Source organism: Rhinolophus sinicus, chromosome 14 (genome assembly GCF_057876585.1).
Source record: "Rhinolophus sinicus isolate RSI-liver-muscle chromosome 14, RSI-T2T, whole genome shotgun sequence".
Classification (NCBI taxonomy): domain Eukaryota; kingdom Metazoa; phylum Chordata; class Mammalia; order Chiroptera; family Rhinolophidae; genus Rhinolophus; species Rhinolophus sinicus.
Window position 1 is genome coordinate 163,494,892 of NC_142514.1, and position 19,631 is coordinate 163,514,522.

Genomic DNA, 19,631 nt, shown 5'->3' on the forward strand with positions numbered 1-19,631 from the left:
TCAGCATTTATTGAGCATGGTGGTGATTTTAATAGATCAAGGAATTCATCAGGAGGAGGAACTAATAATTTTAGAATCTGGATGATAAATTGGATTTTGGGTATGTTGAACTTCTAGTGATCATAAGAGCTTTTAGAAGATATTTTGATATTTGGACCTAGAATTCAAGAAAGATTGAAGCTAGAGATAGAGAGCTATTAATGGTATTAAACTCTTCTATTAATACATAGAAAAAAACCAAAGTGCTATATCCTCAGGGGCCACATTGATAGATCAAATAATATCAGCAGGACGATTTGGGAATTTCTGTTTAATCAGATTTGCATAGAGTCCTTTTCATAGTTATTGTCACTTCCTATTTGCAGTCAACATTTTATAAATCAAAACAGCATAATCACAGATGTGTAGTAAAGGATTAATGTATGACCCTCCTAACTTTTTATTCAATTTAAGATTTAAGTAACAAACTACTAGTAAACAAAGCAATGTTTCCTCTTTAAAAGGAATGTAACAAAGGTATTAAAGCAGATGAACCTCTATTTAGGTGACCTGAAATATTACTGTATTGTATAATGGCAGTTTACCATAAAACTATCATATGCGTTTTACCTTAAAGAAACACCATATCATTTCAACTTTATATGTTGTTTAGCCAATAGAAAGGATCATTTAGAACTAATAAATATATAAATTCTCATTAAAACTTTTAGAAATTGCTAGACTTTTACAGTGTATTGAATTATGCTCTTTTCACAACTTACACATATTCAATTTTTTCCCCTCTAGTAGAATAACACTTGTCTCTGTGTTACATGTACTGGTGGAAACTATTGTAGTGCTCAGTGGCTGAAGCCTGATACAAATTAAGGTACTCCCTCTTTAAAAACAAAAAATCAACAGGTTAAAATACCACTGGGATATTGTACCAATTTCATCAGCTTCTTCATTACTGAATTAAGTTGACATTTGTGCAAACAATGAAATAAAGAGGTTGGCATTTATGATTAGTGAACAAAAGGTATTAAATATCAAAAAATTTCTGACTTAGAACACTTAGTGTTACACATTAAAAATTGAGGAGTGGCAGCATTTTTTAATTGTATTTTTTTTTGGATACATACTTCGAGGAATGCATCTGTCAAAGGGAAATTTTTATGAAGCATTAATTTTCTGATTTGCAACTAATTCCATATTTTAAGCAGTAGGGGCTAACAAGTGTGTTTCTCAGATTTTAACATGCATAATAATTGCCTGGAGAGTTTGGTGTAACCCAGATTCTGGGTCCCCACCTCTGTAGGTTTGGGATAGGGCCATCTTCTAATGAACTCTCAGATAATGCTGATGCTACATGGCAGAGGACCACATTTTGAGTGGCACCAGACTGACATACTGTAACAGACACTCCAGAATTAGTAATTTAGAAAGCACTTGGATGTATTACATGGAGAAAACCTAAAATCAAAATAAAATACAAAATATTGGACCTCTGATTGCCATATAATCTCAGCTAGTCAGAATTATGAGTCCAGAATGAAAGCATTAGTTATCAATTACATAATTCGTCAGTTAGGAAATAGATAACACATAGCAATCTTGATAAAATATTACATCATTTTCTATGTATTTTTTTGTAGTATCATGAGTGATCCTATATTTGTATCAAGACAGTTTCCTAATCTTTTGTGTTCATTTTTCTTATCCTCAATAAATGGCATGGAGATTTAAAGAACATCTGTATAATTGAAAAATTTCTTCCAAATATGAGGAAATTGCAAAGACCATAAAATTGTGAGGGCCAAGTCATTTGAGAGTAATAAAATGGCAGTTTGCTAAAACTTTGGGGATAGACACTTTTGTACTGTTATAGTAAAGAATCATAGAGAAATACTCATTCTTTCAGTATTTTCAGTATTGTGACGTATTTATGATATTTTAATTTTGAATGTAATTTAGTCCTCTACTCAGTATTTAACTTTTTTAAATGTTTTAAAGTTTTTGGAGGTTGGCATATGCACTTGAAAGTAATAAAACTGTATCTCCATAAATTAGTCTATAATTCAGACATTTTACTAATTCATTAGTCTTTTCATTAGCAATCTATGTTTTTATTGGTCCTTTCTCTGTATTAATATGGGAAGAAATTTCTAGATACAAGTCCTTTATTAGATATGTATTTGGCCAGTATTTTTCCCCTGTCTGTAGCTTATCGATTTTCTTAATGGCTCATCAATTTCTTTGATGAGCATAAAGTTTTAAACTCTGATGAAGTTCAGTTTATCAGTTTTATGTCATTATAGTTTGTGCTTTGTGTTTTCTGCAGAGAAACCTATGCCTACCCCAAGGGGCAAAGATATTCTCTGTGTTTCTTTGAGAAGTTTTATGGTTCTATGTTGTACATGTATGCCTGTGATTCATCTTGAATTAATTTTTGTACAGTCATGCGCCACTTAACTACAAGGATACGTTTTGAGAAATGCATTATAAGAGGATTTCATTGTTGTGTGAACATGACAGAGTGTGCTAACAGACACCTAGATGGTATAGCCTACTACACACCTAGGCTATATGGCATACCACTATTGTATATGCGGTCCATTGTTCACCAAAACCTTGTTATGCGGCACATGACTGTATATGGAATATGAGAGATTGAGGTTAATTTTTTTTTCCACATGGACAAGTCGTTGTTTTCCTTCTAGTTGTGGAGGGTGCAGCTCACTGGCCCATGTGGGAATCGAACCGGCAACCTTGGTGTTATGAGCGCTGCACTCTAACCATTGAGCCAACCGGCCACCCCCACTCATAATTTTTTAAACTTTCATTTTCCAATTGTTTGTTGCAAGATTTGCTAATTTCTTCATTTTGAGTTCTTTGCTTCCAGGTGACTAAGTTCTTTCAATTCCAGCAAAATGCATTTCTATTTCTTACTGAAAGCAAAAGAAGTTAAAATAAATGAGCTTTGCAACACTGATTTTAGTACATACCTATTCTGTTAATTAAAAGTATCCGTATTTTCTCTATTTGATTGGTGAGTGTTTTTCTCAGAACTCTCTGTTGTTTGTATGATTTTGCCAGCGTTTTCCTATATAAGAAGGTCCATGCTGTCTTTTTGTAGATGTTTCTGGAACACAGGGTGCTTCAGATTTTATCTATCTTTTATCTGATCGGTGAATAAATGAAGTAGGACTAGCTTTGAGCTCTCAGTGGTGGGAAGATTTGGCTAGTGGGGATCAAATAAAGGGAAATGAATAAAGTGAGCCTTGACAACAAGAGGAAAATGACTTTGGTCTCAGAGTAATAGTGAAAGCTTGGGCCTGTCTCCCATGGGAGGGCTCAGATACAGAAATGGTAAGAAAGAAATTAACATTCACTTTGGGATCGGAAAAATCTTGAAAGCTGGTATTAGGAACTTGGTTTCTCCTGGGCACTAAAGAATCTTTGCCGACTTTAAAGTTAAGAATGTGAGTAATAATGACACCATTTTATGAATGGACCTTGTAATTGAAACATCATAAAAAGTTGTAGTGTCTGTTGTATTCCAGTTTTAAACCATAACACATCTTTAGATTGTGTAAAATTTCTTGTGGCTGCCAAAATAAATTACCACAAAATGGGTGACTTAAAACAACAGAAATTTATTATTTCACCATTCTGGAGGCCAGAAGTCCAGTATCAGTGTAAATGGGCCAACGTCAACTTGTTGGCTGGGCCACAATTCCTCTAGAAGCTCTAGGGGGAGAGTCCATTCCTTGTCTCTTCCAGCTTTTGGTGGCTGCCAGCATTTCTTGGCTTGTGGCCTGATCAGTCCAATCTTTAAGGCTAGTATTTCAAATCATATTCTCTCTCTCTCTCTCTCTCTCTCTCTCTCTCTCTCTCTCTCTCTCTCTCTCCATGGTCACCTTCTCCTCTGTATGCTAAATCTCCCTCTGCCTCTTTCTTTTAAGAACATCGATGGTATTTATCCCACCTAGATAATTCAGGATAGTTTTTCTATTTCAAGATCTTTAACTTAATCACATCTGTAAGACTTTTTTTCCAAATAAAGTAACATTTACAGGTACCAGAAGTAGGACCTGATATTTTTGGAGGCCATTATCAGCCTACCACAGAATGTTGTGGGTTTTTTTAGACCTTCATTTTCTTCTGGAAGTTGCTGTCAAAACAGATTGGACTAAGGCTTTTAGCGCCCCAAAGACATACTTATTTTCTTGCTATAACTACCATTTTTAAATTGAACCCTGTATCACAGAATAAAATGTATTGCATTCTAGCAGCACAACAGAGTAGACCCAACAGCCTCAGATAGTGAGTTGCTTATTAAAATAGTAATCAAGAAAATACCAAATTAGTGAACGAGATTGAATTGTACTTTGACTCTCATAGAACTGATATATGACTCATAAAATTTTATGGTAGCTTTTAGTTTGGGGCAGCCAGGAACTACTTTTTGGTTTTGTAGGGCTTTCTTGGTCAGGTTGGTACATGATCAGGCCCAATTGGTTCTATTTATTGTTCTAAGTAGACCTTCTATAGTAGCCTGTTAAAAATTACTGTTTCGTCTGGACTCCTACTACTCGGTAGCTATTATACTAGTTTAGAATGCTTTCTCTAGGGCCCTACTCAGTGCTTTGACATACTGAAATTGAGTTTTCACATGCAAGTGTATCTGAAAGGTATACTGGTGGCATATTTGAGCACGCTGCACATAATAACACTGAATCATACCAAGCTTGTTACACAAATCTTCACACAGGGTTAGAAGAATGGGTCAGCTAGAGAACGTCAGTGTAGCCAATTCTAGTTTGGCTTTGGGGTGTTGCTTTAACATCCCAGCTTTAGGGATTGCCTGAACCTCAGTATATGAATAATTTTTATGAGTATCATTTGATAAATCATGGCCAAAAAAATAATAATAAACAACAGTCTTAGTTTCCTTTTTTTTTCTAGTCATATGAATTAGCTTAAACATTTAAAGGTTAATAACTGACTGATTTGGCATAGGTAGAGAGCTAATTTGCCAAAGGGAAAGTGGAAACCTAATTCTCTCTTTCCCCTCTCATCTTTCTCCCAGCATGCATGATGCCCATTAGTTCTTCTGTGTGACCAAATATCACAGTTGCTTTTGCTCTGCTAGTGAGGATTGTCAGCATTGTGAAGTTCAGCGTGAGAACAAATTCACTATCAAAGCCAGTATTTGACATTATGATTAAAAATTTACATACTTTCTGAATTCTAGATTGAGAAACTGAAGTCCTTTCACTTCATATTACTTGCCATAACTTACTGAGGGACTTTGGCCTTAACAACTTGAATTTCTAGGTTGGTACAAAAGTAATTGTGGTTTAATAGGTTAAAAATAATTGCAACAACCCCAATTACTTTTGCACCAACCTAATAAATAACAATATACTTACAAATGTTTTGTTCTTCCAAATTTGTAAAGCAGTCTGAACAAACTGAAAGAATTTAATATCTGAAAGAATTTAAGTGATTATACCATTCAATTGATGAGTATGTGAATTAACCACATCAGTGTCATGAAATGTGAATATATCCATTTGCCTGTTTTATTATAAAAACTTTAAAAAAAAAGTAAGAACTAAATGGAAACAACTGTTCTACTAGTTCAAAGGAAATTCCAAAGATAACTTTTAAAATTAAAATTTGTTCTGAATATATTGGATAAAACATTGAGAATAATTGCTGGTTGAAAGTTCTGGATGAATGCTATCAACTGGTTCCTTATTTACTTGAGTGTGAAAAATTACCTATCTGAATATTTACTACTGTTGCCCCAGATTATTTAAGTGAAATGTCTCTAAATTTACGTAATCTTCCTTAACTTGCTTTTTGAAAGACTGTGGAAAAAACTAATGACGTATTCTTTCAAAAGAACTCATAGTTAAAAGAGGGACAACCATAGAAAACAGGAAAACAGGAAGAAGCAAGCAATATAAGTGAGGTATCCAGTAAGCCACATTTACATTATCATTTGAGAACTGATGAACTGGCATAAAACTTTCTGTTTTTGACGAAATAGTATAAAGAAATTACGCATGTTGAAAACATTCTTAACAGTTTCTTAGAAAACACATGTAGGAAAGATTTACAAATAAATTAACCCATATTCAAATGTTCCATTGAGTTCTTTAAAGTTGTTTCTTACAGATCTGCCTTAGAATAGCCATTTTTCAATGAAAATGTATGTTTGGGGATTTATAACAGGGTTCAGACGAAGGTGAAAGTGTTTTATTTTAAAGTATGATTACATAATCTAATTTCATAAGAAAAAGCTAGTTGTCCATTTGTGATACCTACAACCAAGCACATTATATAAGGAAAGCTTCCTTCTGTGCATAGTGTGTGTTCTTCCTTCGTCATGTCCTGCTCGTCTGCATGTAACTATTTCTGTTTGAGTTAGTCATCCTCTCTAGGTAAATTGTCCATGAGACCAGTGATTCCATCAGCAAATTATCCAGAAAATGCTGCCTTTGCACGTTTTGACAGAGCATGTCACTGGTGGATTTACAGCTACTCCATGGTCTAATTACCCTGGCAGTGTCCCCTGTGCCCAACACTCTTGTCTCGTTGCCTTGGCATCTTAGCATCATCTTCTTATTACCTTCTCTCCTAACTAAAGCACAGATTTACACCTTTTTTTTTTTTATACCTCTCCCCACTTAACCCTCTCTACTCACCATCCCCCTATTTTTGATTGGCAGTATCATCCAGATAAACAAAGTGCAGATGTGCCAGCAGGAACAGTGGAGGAATGTATACAGAAGTTCTTGGAAATTGATCAGGCATGGAAAATTCTAGGGAATGAAGAGACAAAAAAAGAGTATGACCTGCAGCGGCTTGGTAGGTACTTGGGACGAGGAACCACAGCACATTGGCAACTCTTTGAAGCACAGTCTGAGCCATTCGTGGGGAGCATTTTCCAGCCTTTGCACCACGTTATTATTGCCTTTTTTACCACCCCCCTCGGATCATTGTTTTTAATTATGCCCTATTCTTAGTACTGATTGTTGTGTATCCATTGTGAAGTTAACAAGACTACTAGGATATGGCATCGTGTGAAGCTGTGAAAGCTACTTTTTATAACTAATGAAAAATGTTTAATTATACATTCCTAATGTTTAAAAACTTATTTAATTATATACTCATTAAAATTTTAATTGTAGTACTTTTAAGACTGCTTACTGTATAAACGACAGTCTGAAGGAAGGTACAATATATAGGATAACATCATAAAGCACTCTGCTGTCTCTGAGCTTATTTTAGGCTGGGTTTCGTGATTATCTCTTGGATAAACTACTCTTTATAAGATTGCTATAAATGACATTTTAGGAATTCCCAAGTAGTTTTAAAAGCCGTTTCTTTTATGTATTTTAGAAAATAGCTTCTTAAAACAGTGACAAGCTCTTGTGAGAAAGAAAGGGAGAAATGTAGGTCAGGTTTGTCACACATGGACTGTGGTTACACAAAGTGATAGGCTGCCTTTCAGCACTGGCCTTGGGATAGGAGTCAGCCCTCTCTCTGAACCTTCAATATGCACCCTACATGCTAATGGGGGGAGTCAATAATCAGTTACAGCCTGTGGGGAAAACACTCAATTGCACTCTGTGTAGCACACCAGGCTCAGCATTGACTTGTGTGTGCTGATAAAAGCTTACTGTCTCTGTAGTTGATTATTGAGTCCCCTCCCATGCCCTGCACTGGCACACCATCAAACCCAACAAAATGATCTGAAGAACCCTACTAATCAAGTTACAAAAATTTCATTTGAGAATCAAGGCTTTATTTCTAAAACACAGCATTATAAGATAAAGCCAGTGATATATACAGAATATCCATATTTATTTTCAGAGGGAGTTGTATCAATAAAATTAAGTATTTCTTACGGGTAGTGTGTGATACCTTTGTGTGTAAAGACTTCATGTGCTATTAGTTTATGTACTGGAGGATTTGTTTTTAGTAGTGACTTTCATAATACTAATCAGCTCTAAGACCCTTCTACTTATTTAAGACAGATTTTTTTTTAACATTAAGTAATTGAGTGTATCTGCAATGAATTTGGATTAATTTGCAAATATGGCTTGAATATTTTGTCCTGCTTGTATTGGTGATGTGAGCATCTTTTCCCGTGTTGTAGTTCTTTTGTAAATGTTCGTACTTCTGGCAAAAGAATGTAGAGGTGGTTCCGTTTGAGGATGAATTCTATCCATAAAATCATCTTTTTAATCCTGGTTCACATGATATAATTTCTGGGAAAGTACTGAAACTAATACACATGAGAGTGTGGTTTGTGAGAAGTTACTACATTCCTAAAGTGGCCCAGCTGTACTGGAAATGATTATTTTCTGATGGTGTGTTTTGCACGTTTTTATCAGTCTTTACTCTGTAGGGTGCTGATTTGCTTAAGACAAGGATAATCTACAGTACTGGACCTCAAGGAATATAGAGTATGTACTTGTACTGACTGTCGCTCTGCATTTTTGCCTGTGTCCTATTAGGAAACAATCTGTGAAGTCTGCTGTCTAGTGAGAAAAGAGGTAGGACGAGATCAGGAATCAAAAAAATATTCTCTCTTGCTATGGTATAGCGTGGGGTAGACAAGAAATGGAGAGAAATAAGAAACAGGGTTTAAAGTGAGCAATAGAATTGCATGAAGGAAGTTTTAACGACATGTTGGAAGAACAAATAAGCAACATCTTCAAGCCTTTCTCATTGCCTTTGAGAAGTCCTTGGAAATGTGCATTTCTTTTTTAAGTTTTGAGTCCCTGATTTTAAGGTTTTAATAGAAGTAATTGTGGCCTGTTGTATCGCCCGGGACTCTTGTAGGTCATTGATGAGGTCACAGTGAAGTTTAAACAAACCAAATACAGTGAGAGTTGGGCCTGATCAATGATTCAGATAAATCGGCCTGTCTTCCGCTTGGAATTTATATGTCAGTTTGCAAGTTTTTCAGGTGCGTAATTGCTGAATGGAGCTATTCTAGAAGAACAGTAGAAATATAATTGTTCACTAGATATTAGTACCTCAGATCTAAGTACTAAGTATTGTCTTCACCAGAGGCTCCAAATAGTGAGAACGCTTTCAGTTTTAAATTGAGATTGCCTTGCTGTTTAGATTAAGAAATAGAGGTCTCTTATCCAAATACAGTTTGCTGTTTTTTAGTTTCATACTACAGCTATTTTAAAAAATCTAATAATAAACCTTGTTTCATATTGTCATTTCTTTTGAATACTGACATTAATTTTTCCTTGTCAACCCATCCTCAATAAATGGTTCCCCAAAACAAAGAAATGAACTTGAACTTCTAACAGTGAGGATTTAGATTTGATAGAAGGGAAACCTTTGAGAGCGATAATTTGTTAAAGACCAGGATAGGTTACGGAGAGAGAGAGAATTCGTTATAACCAGGTCAAAGCACTCTTTTTTTCTGGGTCACCCCCCCAGGGACATGGAAATAGCTTTGTTATACAAAACTCTTTTTGCATGTGGTGATAGTTCATTGTAGAACTTTCTTTTCATAGGGTATGCTTTAAATGTTTGTTTCCTGCCCTCCATTAACTTGGAGTATAAAATAAATTTGCGCTCTGTAATACTTGGGAAGGAGGCAGGAGATGTTTTATTGGCTGCTGTTGGATGCTTTCTTTTACTTCACAGCTCAAAGTTGGTGCTCTGTTGTAAGGACAGCCTCATCAATATCACCTACAATCATTTACTTCTCTAAAAGATCACTTGAAGGAGCCCTTGACATCCATATTTATTTTCTTCACAAAAGAAATTATCAGATGAGTTCTAGTAGAGAAGAAGTCCAGGCAAGTTAGCCTAAAGTAAAGTACATATATTTGTTCTCCCTCATTTCCACTTCTATATTCTCAATTCACATTTTAGGGCAATGTTGGCCAGGCTGAAGAAACACAAATGTAAAAAAAGGATGAGTAATATTCAGTTCTCAGATATTATACATTTTGAAATCAATGTTAACAAGTGAATTTAATCAATTAGTTCCAGTTGGTATATTTACCTTATTGTTTCTAAGGATGCTTCCAAAGGTTGCTTCCCATGTTCCCTTGAAAGGCATGGGCTTATTTAAGATTAGGCTTTGCATTTTAGACAACCAGATGAACACTTGGAAAATCTTTTCAGGATTTATAAAATGTCCACATGAATAATAACTGTTGACTAGATATGGTGCCTTTATAAATCTTATGTAGTTTTCTCATATTAAGCACATTCAAAAACACATCAGAAGTATATTATGGGAAAATAACAGGGATCATGACTCAATTGCTTTGTAATGTGACAGTCATACAGATCTCTCTGATGTCTCGGTGGCTCTGTAGAGTGACACAGCTTATGAGTTAGGTTACTTCTCAGTGACCTCAAGAGGAACAAATGTTCAAATGAAGTCATCATATTAAGTAATGTTCTAAAAAAATATATAAGTGGATTGTGTTTGGAATCCTTGATGGTGTATTATTTTATGTTAAGACGTATCTTGCTTCTCTATTAGTGAATTATTTTGGTAATGTGGACCCTTCACTCTGCATAATTGGCCAAGAACCTGAAAACCACAAACATCAGGGTTAAGAAGGAGATGGGGCCCCAAACATTGTAACGTTAGTGTCTTTCCTTAGAGCTAATCAGTTACTCCTCCTTAACTAAATACACAAGGTCATTTCTGGTGTTGTATTATATAATTCACTTCATCCCTTAATTAGAATATTTGCAAATGGGAGCTAAGCAAATAAATCTTGGACCCAATGAGAAACATATCTTAAAATCCCACCAACATTTATGCCAGATAACTAAATCAACATATAATTCCTGAAGCTCAAAGTAAGAATTCTTCCTGAAAAGAAAGTTAATGCTAGGGACTGATTAACTCCATAAGAAGGGAAATAATACTTTTAAATGCAGATAATATGAGTTTTGGGTTAACTGTTAGAAATAATGACTTAAGGCCAGTTGATATTTGTGTAAATTATGTACTAAAACCTTTACAAAATACTTACAGTAGTCAGATTAGGGTTTTCATTTATGATCTTATCAGTGTTTCTGTTTGATTTTAGGAATTTGAAAATTGACTATAAAAATGTGCTTCAGGTAAAACTTGAAGATAAGCATCAGGGGGCATTTTTTTTGGTGACTGTTTCTGAGAAAAGTATGTGAAATGATGCAGAAAATCCATCTAGACACTTAGGGATTGGCGTTTTCAGAGGGAGAGGATAGATAAAACTTTCTATAAGGGTTATCCTGCTCCCTTTTATTTGTAACAAGAAGGTGACTACTCAAATTATGTTACTTTTACTTAAAGGCAAATAACTATTTTTGCAATGAAAACATATTGTAAGATCATTTCTCCATGATTTTGAATAAAAATTTGGCTGATTTCAAATAATGCTTTAGAAACTGCTGGGCAAGAATATAGTTACAATTCTGGTATACTTGGACATAATTGGGGGTTCTGATTTAATCATAAAGAAAATGCAGGATTTTAGGAAGTTTCTATCTCCAGCTTTAACCTCTCTCCCAGTTTCTGCTTTGGTACTTGATCCATCTGAAATCTGTGGGTCCAAAATCAGGACTAGGTCAACTTTCTCATTGCTTGTTTTTCCCCAGACTTGAACCAGTTCATATTACACTGATTACTTCTACTTTGCTCAACATACAATGAATGAATTAAAAATGAGTGTTGACATTTCTTTTCGTTTTTTCCATGTGATCTTCTCACAGCTACCATAGTTCATACCCAGATTATTTCCATAGCTGCTAATTGGCCTCCTCCCACAGGCTTTTATATTTTGATTGGTCTAGCTTTCTTTATTCTTACTCCTCTTAAGAACTTTTATAACCACCCCCTCCCCAACACTACATTTACCCATTCACCTGGAATTTAAATGGGACAGAAGATTTTAAGTGTGTTCCTAACTACTTTTCCTAACCTTATCACTAATCACAAACCTAATATGAATCTTCTCCCAGGCCCACTTAGGGGCTCCCAGACACATCTGCTTATGCTGTTTGTCATTTCTCAGCAGACCCTCCCATTCTGATTCTTCACAGCTTATTCTTGATTCAAATTCCAGCGAGTCCTCTCATCTCCCTCCCTACCCTGCCGAAAAAAGCTTCCCTGACATTCTAATCCACCATCATTTCTAACCTCTGAATTTAATCTGCAAATTAATTATTTTGATTTTCTTTTCCGTGGTTCCCATATTTCAGTTTTGTTTGATACTTCAGAAGGACTAAAAAAAATTAACACATGGATATGACTTTGATAATAATGGGTCAAATTTAGTAGAACTGACAATAGCCAAGTCTATCGAATTTCTTAACCAGTTACAAATCCAATATCAGGAGTGGCTGCCTTCCTACACCATGGTACTTGGGGCTTCCCCAGTCAACCTCTCCCCCACCTCCCCCAATAATGACTGGTTTTTAGTCAATTTCCTATGATCTCTAGACAAGTTAACACAAACATTATAAAATAACTGTTAAAATAGCCGCCATTTAGTGAGCACTAAAACTATGGTAATCGCCTTTTAATCATTGTTTAACCACAATGTAAGGAAGAAATTAATATCTATTTTCCAGAGAAACAGTCTGAGGCTCAGAGGGGTTAACTAATTTGACTAAGGTCACATAACTAGTAATTGATAGAGGGGGAATGTAAAGCCTTTCTATGCCTCTTAATCATGCTGGGCTGCCAAGTTTTGAATAGGTGTGTACAACCTACTATATTTTGTTCCAAATAGTCAAGAATGAGGCATATTTGAGGGTCAGAATGAGAGGCCAGGCTTACATCTGCTGCTGTTCTGCCTGTTCTGTACAGAAACGTGAAATTCAACTTCCAGGTTTCATTTGGTACCTTTCATGAGCCCTGGCTTTATGCTCAGTTTATGAAAGCTCTGCAGTTCTTCAAGCCCATAATTAAACTCCAAAAACGTAACTTTTCTTCAATATGGAAAGTCTTGCAATTGTGACTCTAATTTTATCTGGGAAAGGATTATAGTGCTTTATGATTTAATGAGCAGGTTTCAAGTTAAATGTTAGCTGGTTCTGAATCTCTTATCAAGATAAGAGACTCTTCCAAGAACAGAGACTGTTAAAGACAAGGAAACCGATTTCCTTCAAGTTATTTCTATAGGAAAAATTTTAATTATGTATAGTGAAATGATTTTTAAGAATGAGATGATTGTTTAGAATTAAATTACTTGGTTTTAACACAGCAAGATACTACCACCTAAAGGAAAACACTGTTGGTTGCTTTTCACACACATAGATGACTTCAAATTGGAAATAAACTTTAAATAGTTTAAATGGTATAAAGACAGTGGACTAATTGCTGAATAAGAGCATGCTGGAGACTTGATCACTCAAGTAACACTGCTACACAGTAACAACAGGGACCAAGCTGCAGATGAACTCAAGCTTTGGGCCAACATCGAGTTGACTGAGACATTTAGATAGTACTGCAGTCATAATGAATAAAGTTAAATTCCTCTCCTCTGTAGCTTTTTGTTACTGTTATTTATTTTTACTTATTTATTTGAATTGTAGCTACAATTAGAAAAACTTTCCTGGGATTAGGAAGTGTAATTACTTAGGAAGCAAACAAAGAGTTGTTCTAGAAATTTTAGTATCATTAGAAGGAAGTTTTAAAAGACTGGAATTCCATTCTCTTGTAAGAAGTAAGAAATATTTATTGATTCCCAAATGGACCTGAAAAAAACCTTTCCTCTTTTAGAAAGTTGTGAATGACCCAGCGAGAGCTCTAGTAAGCTTTACTGAACCAAGCTGCTAATAGTTATTTAATGTTATTCTTCAGTGTGAAAGAATCTCCGTAGATTTTCCTTTTAATCTCTTTGAATTGCAAGCTCATAAACCTCTCTGATGAGTCCTGCCAGTGTTTTCTTAGATCCCACCGTTGAGACAATGGAGCCACAGAATTCTTTCACCTCTTGTTGTCAGACAAATCCAATAGAACACAAGGTCAGAAGGGCCTATACTTCTAAAGGTTTAAAGATTCTTTTTCAAGTAACCACATAAATTATTTGGTTTTATCATTATATTCCTCAGGAATCTCTAACTATAGTGCACTGCGTTCTATATCTAAGTAAATTTAGAGTTTTTCTTGTCTCCATATTTGGTTAAGTTTGTGAGCACAGCACAGGGTATGAACAGGACTTAATATTTCTAGATACCTTAGAAAAAAAGCTGAATCCATTCACTTCTAAAGAATTAGGAATCATGTAATGCCAATGTCTCAAGATAGAGTACACCAAATGCCAGGTAGTAGTAGTACATTTTCTTTCCAACGGTTGGGTTTTTGTTTGCTTGTTTTTTAAGTCATTACCATTCTGTAGCTAAGATTCCAGATTTAAATCTTGGATCTGTTCCTTTACCAATCACTTTCTAAGTCAGTTTATGTTTTCTCACCATTTTTAGTAGTGTCATGTTAACAGAACTTTAAAATATGATTTATATTTTCAGATACTTATTAAAATATTTCATTATAATGAGCAAAAATATTTGTAATATGTAATACTCAAAAGAAAACAAGTTGATCTGTTTTGCAGATGCTATGCCTGATAGACAATTATCAAAGCTAATTACAGGGCTCCTGTGAGTTACTTTAAGGGCTAGGGTTGAGTTAAATTTTCTAATTATAACTACAATGGTAGACAAGCAGAGATCATTGTTTAAAAAGAAAAAAACATTGATTTGTTTGTGCTCCTTCCTTGTAATCATGGGAGGGGGGAGTTGCTGTTGCCCCATTCCCTGGACACCTGCTTCTCAACAAAGGATCGCCACCCCCCGCCTTTGGATTCACCTTTTACTTGTATGTACCCCCTCTGCTCATTATACAGTCTCCGGGGATCCAATTCTCCCCTGAGTTAATCACCCTCGCCTTTTTCAGAAGTTGTTCGATGACCATCCTTTCAAACAATACATACTTTCTTATTAGGCTCTTAACTTCTTTCCCCTATTTTTCCTTATTTCTTTAAAAGATGTAGCCACTAGAGTCTCAAAATATTATCTCTAAAACTTCTTATTGAAGTATATCACACATACAGAGAGGTGCACCCGTCCCAAGTACACAGCCTGATGGATTTTCACGGTCAACACACCCATGGCAGCAGTACCCGGAAAGCTGTGACTCCTTCCCGTCACTAGTCACTCCTCATCGCTCATCACCACAGGGTCATGTTTCCTCTGACACCTCATATCATGGAGAATCATACAGCATGTTCTCTTTTGTGTCAGATACTGACTTAAGACCAGAATACCCACATACCCACAGAAACTTGGACTGTGTGCTATGGTATTGAATCAGCAGATCAATATGTAGACATGTTCTGTAGGCAGCCACAGGACATGAGAATATTTTAATATACTCCTTTTAGCTCTGACCTTGGGCAAATTACTAACCATTTTTGTGTTTTATTTTCCTCTTACCAGGAGATAAGGTCTAAGCTGATCTTTCAACAAAGAAATAAGCAGCTACTCTAAAGTTTCTGTACATAAAGAAGGAAATATAGTAAAAATGTACAAGCCACTGTTTTGAGTAGGTGGAATAATATATTAGAAAGGGTCCCACATGAAATAGTAACTAAATGAGAATAACAGTAGCTTCCTAGTAGATAAGCAGAGCAATACAGAGCTGACTTGCTTGGCAGTTTTCTTTTTGTATAATTAATGTATTACAGGTGTCCAGGATAAGTCAGATTAAGAAGATTTATTTGTTTTTAACTCTGCCTTGTCTGATTTCCTTTCGTTGATTTCAGAATTACTTAAGATATCTATAAGATACAGTGGAATATAGGCAACTTTATTCTAAATTATTTATATCTGTTTTTCCCCTAACCAGGATCTATTAAGTGCCAATTACCCCCATTCTTCAAATCTAAAATGGTGTTTCGTTTCATCATCAAGCAAACTACCCTGGTCCTTCTGAGTAGGAAATTGAAACGTGATATGATTTTTTTTTTTCTTTTTAAAAAATTAGAAATACTGAATAACCTGTAGCCAGGTATACTTTATATAGAATGTGGAAATTAAATTTTGTTTTGTTCAGAAATTACTTAGCATACTGAAACATTCCACATAAACTTTTCAGTGAGCACACTGAGACTGAAGTACCCCTGACCACTGGGGAAAGTTTATACTTTGAGTTTTAGGGACAGTTTAATAGACTGTTGGTACGCAGTAAATATGAAGCGAACAATATTGGACATACCTTAATAGAAAACCATGGTGAGTCCAAAATATTGTGTAATCTTTTTTCCTGTTTTAAAATTGTATAACTCACCAATAAATTTTGAACAGGCAGTTATTAAATATAATTAAATTGCAGCCATTCACACAGCAGAACAAAGGGAAGCATTCTCAGCAAGTGAACAAGAGACGAGTGAGACTGCTAAAGAAAATTTCATTGGGGTGGGGCGTGGGTTTAGCAGTTTCCTTTAAGCATTGACTTTTAGAAGAACATTAACAAGTATATAGGAAGTATAACATGCCTTTAAAAACAAAGACTAGTGCTTCTCATCTATGGTTGCTTTCTTTGTCCCAAAATACACTTATTTTAAGTAAGTGTGAATGCGTATTATATTTCCTGGGCCATACTCTAAATTTAGTTGGAATTCCAGGCTTCTTTGGACCTTTCATCTGTAGGTAAAACTTTGGCCCAGGAAACAGCAATGGAACACCAACAGAATGTAGTTGTCTTGTATGGTTATTGAAATATTTTAAAGTAATTCTTCCTTTCAGTTACCTCTCTGTTGCAAGCAAATAAAAAGCAGATGACCACCAGCCCCTTGCATTTGGATAGAGCTTTATTTTTTAAGGCGCTTTTTGCCTGATTGCATTTGATTTGGTAAACACCCTCGTATTAGTCTGTCCCATCTGCCAAAACTAAATTCCATAGAGTAGGTGGCTTAAACAACAGAAATTGATTTCTCACCATTCTGAAGGCTGGGAAGTCCAAGATCAAGGTGCCAGTCGATATGATCTCTTCCTGGATTGCTGACAGCCTTTCTAGCTGTGTCCTCGTATGATACTTTCTTTCTTCGGTGCATATGTGACCTCACTTAACCTTAATTACTTACTAAAAGCTTTATCTCCAAATACAGTCACATTAGGGGTTGTGGGGCTTCAGCATATGAATTTGGAGGGGGTCACAATTCAGTCCAGAGCAACCCTTCTGAAGTAGGTAAGGTAGAGATAGCCCAGTATACCTAGGGTTAGTTAGGAAGCTTGTCAAATATTAGAACTAAGATTCCAATAGAGTAAATTTTTACTCAACTCCACACTGCCTTCCTTAGTTACGGATAAAGTTTATCTGACAAAAAAATTTTCCTTTCTCCCAAAACAGAGGTCACTAATTGATCACAAGGATACATCAAAATCAACTTCATGGTTTTGCATCTTGCTATTTGTGGGAAATGGGATAGATTTTTTTGTTAAAAGTTTATTAAGAATTGGTATGCTCTGGAATTTTTAGTTCACTGAAATCAGTCTTAAAACTGCAGTCAGAAGTAGTAAGCTAACTTTTTAAATGGTAAGTAAATTAGAGTTATAGTGACCAGAGTGGAATTGCCTTTCAAGCATTCTTCATGGTTATGATTATTTTATATTTTACAGAAGATGATCTAAGAAATATGGGACCAGTAGATGCTCAAGTATATCTTGAAGAAATGTCTTGGAACGAAGGTTGGAATTTTTTTTTTTTTCTCTTGACTACAGTGAAGAAAAATAATAGGGATTTTCTTTGGAATCTTAGAAAGAATTAATAGCTTGGCTTTTGACATATATGTGGGTGTTATTGTCTGGCATACTTTGTTTCTATTCAATTATTGATGTCCTCCTGTGTGACTCATTTCGTTATTTTTCCATTCTCATTAGATGAGAATAGAAAATGTTTCATAAGGTTTTCTTTTTTTAACTACTTTGATTTTTGGTTTACTCTCCATCTGTGTAATAAGGAAAATAAAGTCAAAGAAAATAATTTTTTCCATCCTTCGTATGTTGACATTACAGATGAATTCCTATTAGAATTTTTATTTATTTTTGTTTATATGGAATCATAAACTGTCAGGGCAGGGCTTTCAATGTTATATTCTTCTACTTGGAGCTTGAATTTTATACTCAGTTTTTGATTGTGTCTTAGGTGGAAAAGGAAAATCTGTCGCTCCCTTTTATACTCACTTCGAAGTGATGTCTTTTTCACTTTGCTATTACTAGAATTTTAAAACCTAAATCTAATTGCTTCTCCACTCTTTTGATAGTTCTGTGAATTGTTCTGTTTAGACGTTGCTAAGTTCCTTTTTCTAAATGAAAGTCATGAATACCACACTTCTATGTTTGTCAGTGAAGAAAATCTTAACTATTTCCTAGAATTTTTATATACTCTTAACCCTGTAACTTTATTGTTCAGCCTGCAGTAGGAATTCTCTAGAGGTTTATAAAAATTTACTAATGAGTGTGGATAGGTAGGAGATAAACTGCCCATCCTTCTTGAAACAAGGTTTAATGGAATATTTTTTGATGGCAAATTCTTAACTTGGTGCTCTTAGGAAGTGGGTCACAAGCTATACTGACTTAGAAGGGAAAGAATGTTTTTGCCTCTGGGCACTCTTCCGAAATTGCCAAATGAAATCCTCAAGTAGAAATTCTTATTTGCAGTGAATAATTATAAAACGAGGTTTTGTGTAACTGGGGCTCCCGGGGGTTGATACTGGTTCGTCAACATAAACAGGAAACGCTACTGCTGTGAAAATGAAATACACTGGTGACACAGGCTTTCATTGCTAGATCCTGAAGGGAACAGACTAGCACGTGTCATTTATCAGGGTAAATAAATGCCCAGGCAAATTTTTTTGAAAATATGGTATTGCTACTTTATCAATCGGTGTGTGTGTGTGTGTGTGTGTGTGTGTGTGTGTGTGTGTGTTTAATCTCTTATTAGACAAATGAATTCTTGCTGTAGTTGATATGACTCATACATTTTGTTTACTTATTCCTGATGTAAAAATAGTGAAAACTGGTTTTTGTAATTTTTTTCCTTTTTCAATAACATTTAAAATTATAATATTTAAGATTTATTTTAAATTAATATGGATTGATGGTTCAACCATTTGTTCAATAAACAAATATATGAACTTCCTGATACAAGTGAAAATGCCAAGATATTGAAGGAAGTATACAACATGAAGTCAACAAGAGTTATCATAAATGTGTTATTGTCCTTGGGACTTCCTAAAGTAAACTTGACAGTGAAGATACAGAAGAATCCCAACGACAGCCAGTGAATCAGTCACAAGCAGCCACAGTTAGTCTTAAAACTATTGGATGTCCTTAGATGCTTATTTAAATTACGGACTTTTTATAATTGTAAAGGTTGAAATAGTTCTTATCCTTGTGAGAAAAAAATACCGAGCAACAGCTGCATGAAGCCATTATTTTTTGCAGGAATATTGAAAAACTAGTCATGTAAGTTTTGCAATTGAAGTTACAATTTTGAATTGTTCTTTGCAATTGAAAAGAGCAGTCTTGGCAGATGAAGTTAAATAAAAAACAGATCAACTGGGCAAGTAAAAATTGTTTGAAGATTTGTT

General features: G+C 35.0%; 1 protein-coding gene and 1 non-coding gene across 2 annotated transcripts in view; both read left to right on the forward strand.

The window, feature by feature from the left end:
• DNAJC24 (DnaJ heat shock protein family (Hsp40) member C24) overlaps window positions 1–19,631 on the forward strand; it is a 43,914-nt gene that overhangs the window by 20,186 nt on the left and 4,097 nt on the right. The window contains exons 3-4 of the mRNA XM_019738523.3: window positions 6,723–6,861; window positions 17,659–17,727. Coding sequence (XP_019594082.2) covers window positions 6,723–6,861; window positions 17,659–17,727 — 208 coding nt within the window. The remainder of the gene's footprint in view (window positions 1–6,722; window positions 6,862–17,658; window positions 17,728–19,631) is intronic.
• On the forward strand, window positions 2,905–2,976 carry LOC148755890 (small nucleolar RNA SNORD36). The gene has a single exon (XR_016018807.1). It is a non-coding gene; the product is annotated as a small nucleolar RNA SNORD36 (small nucleolar RNA).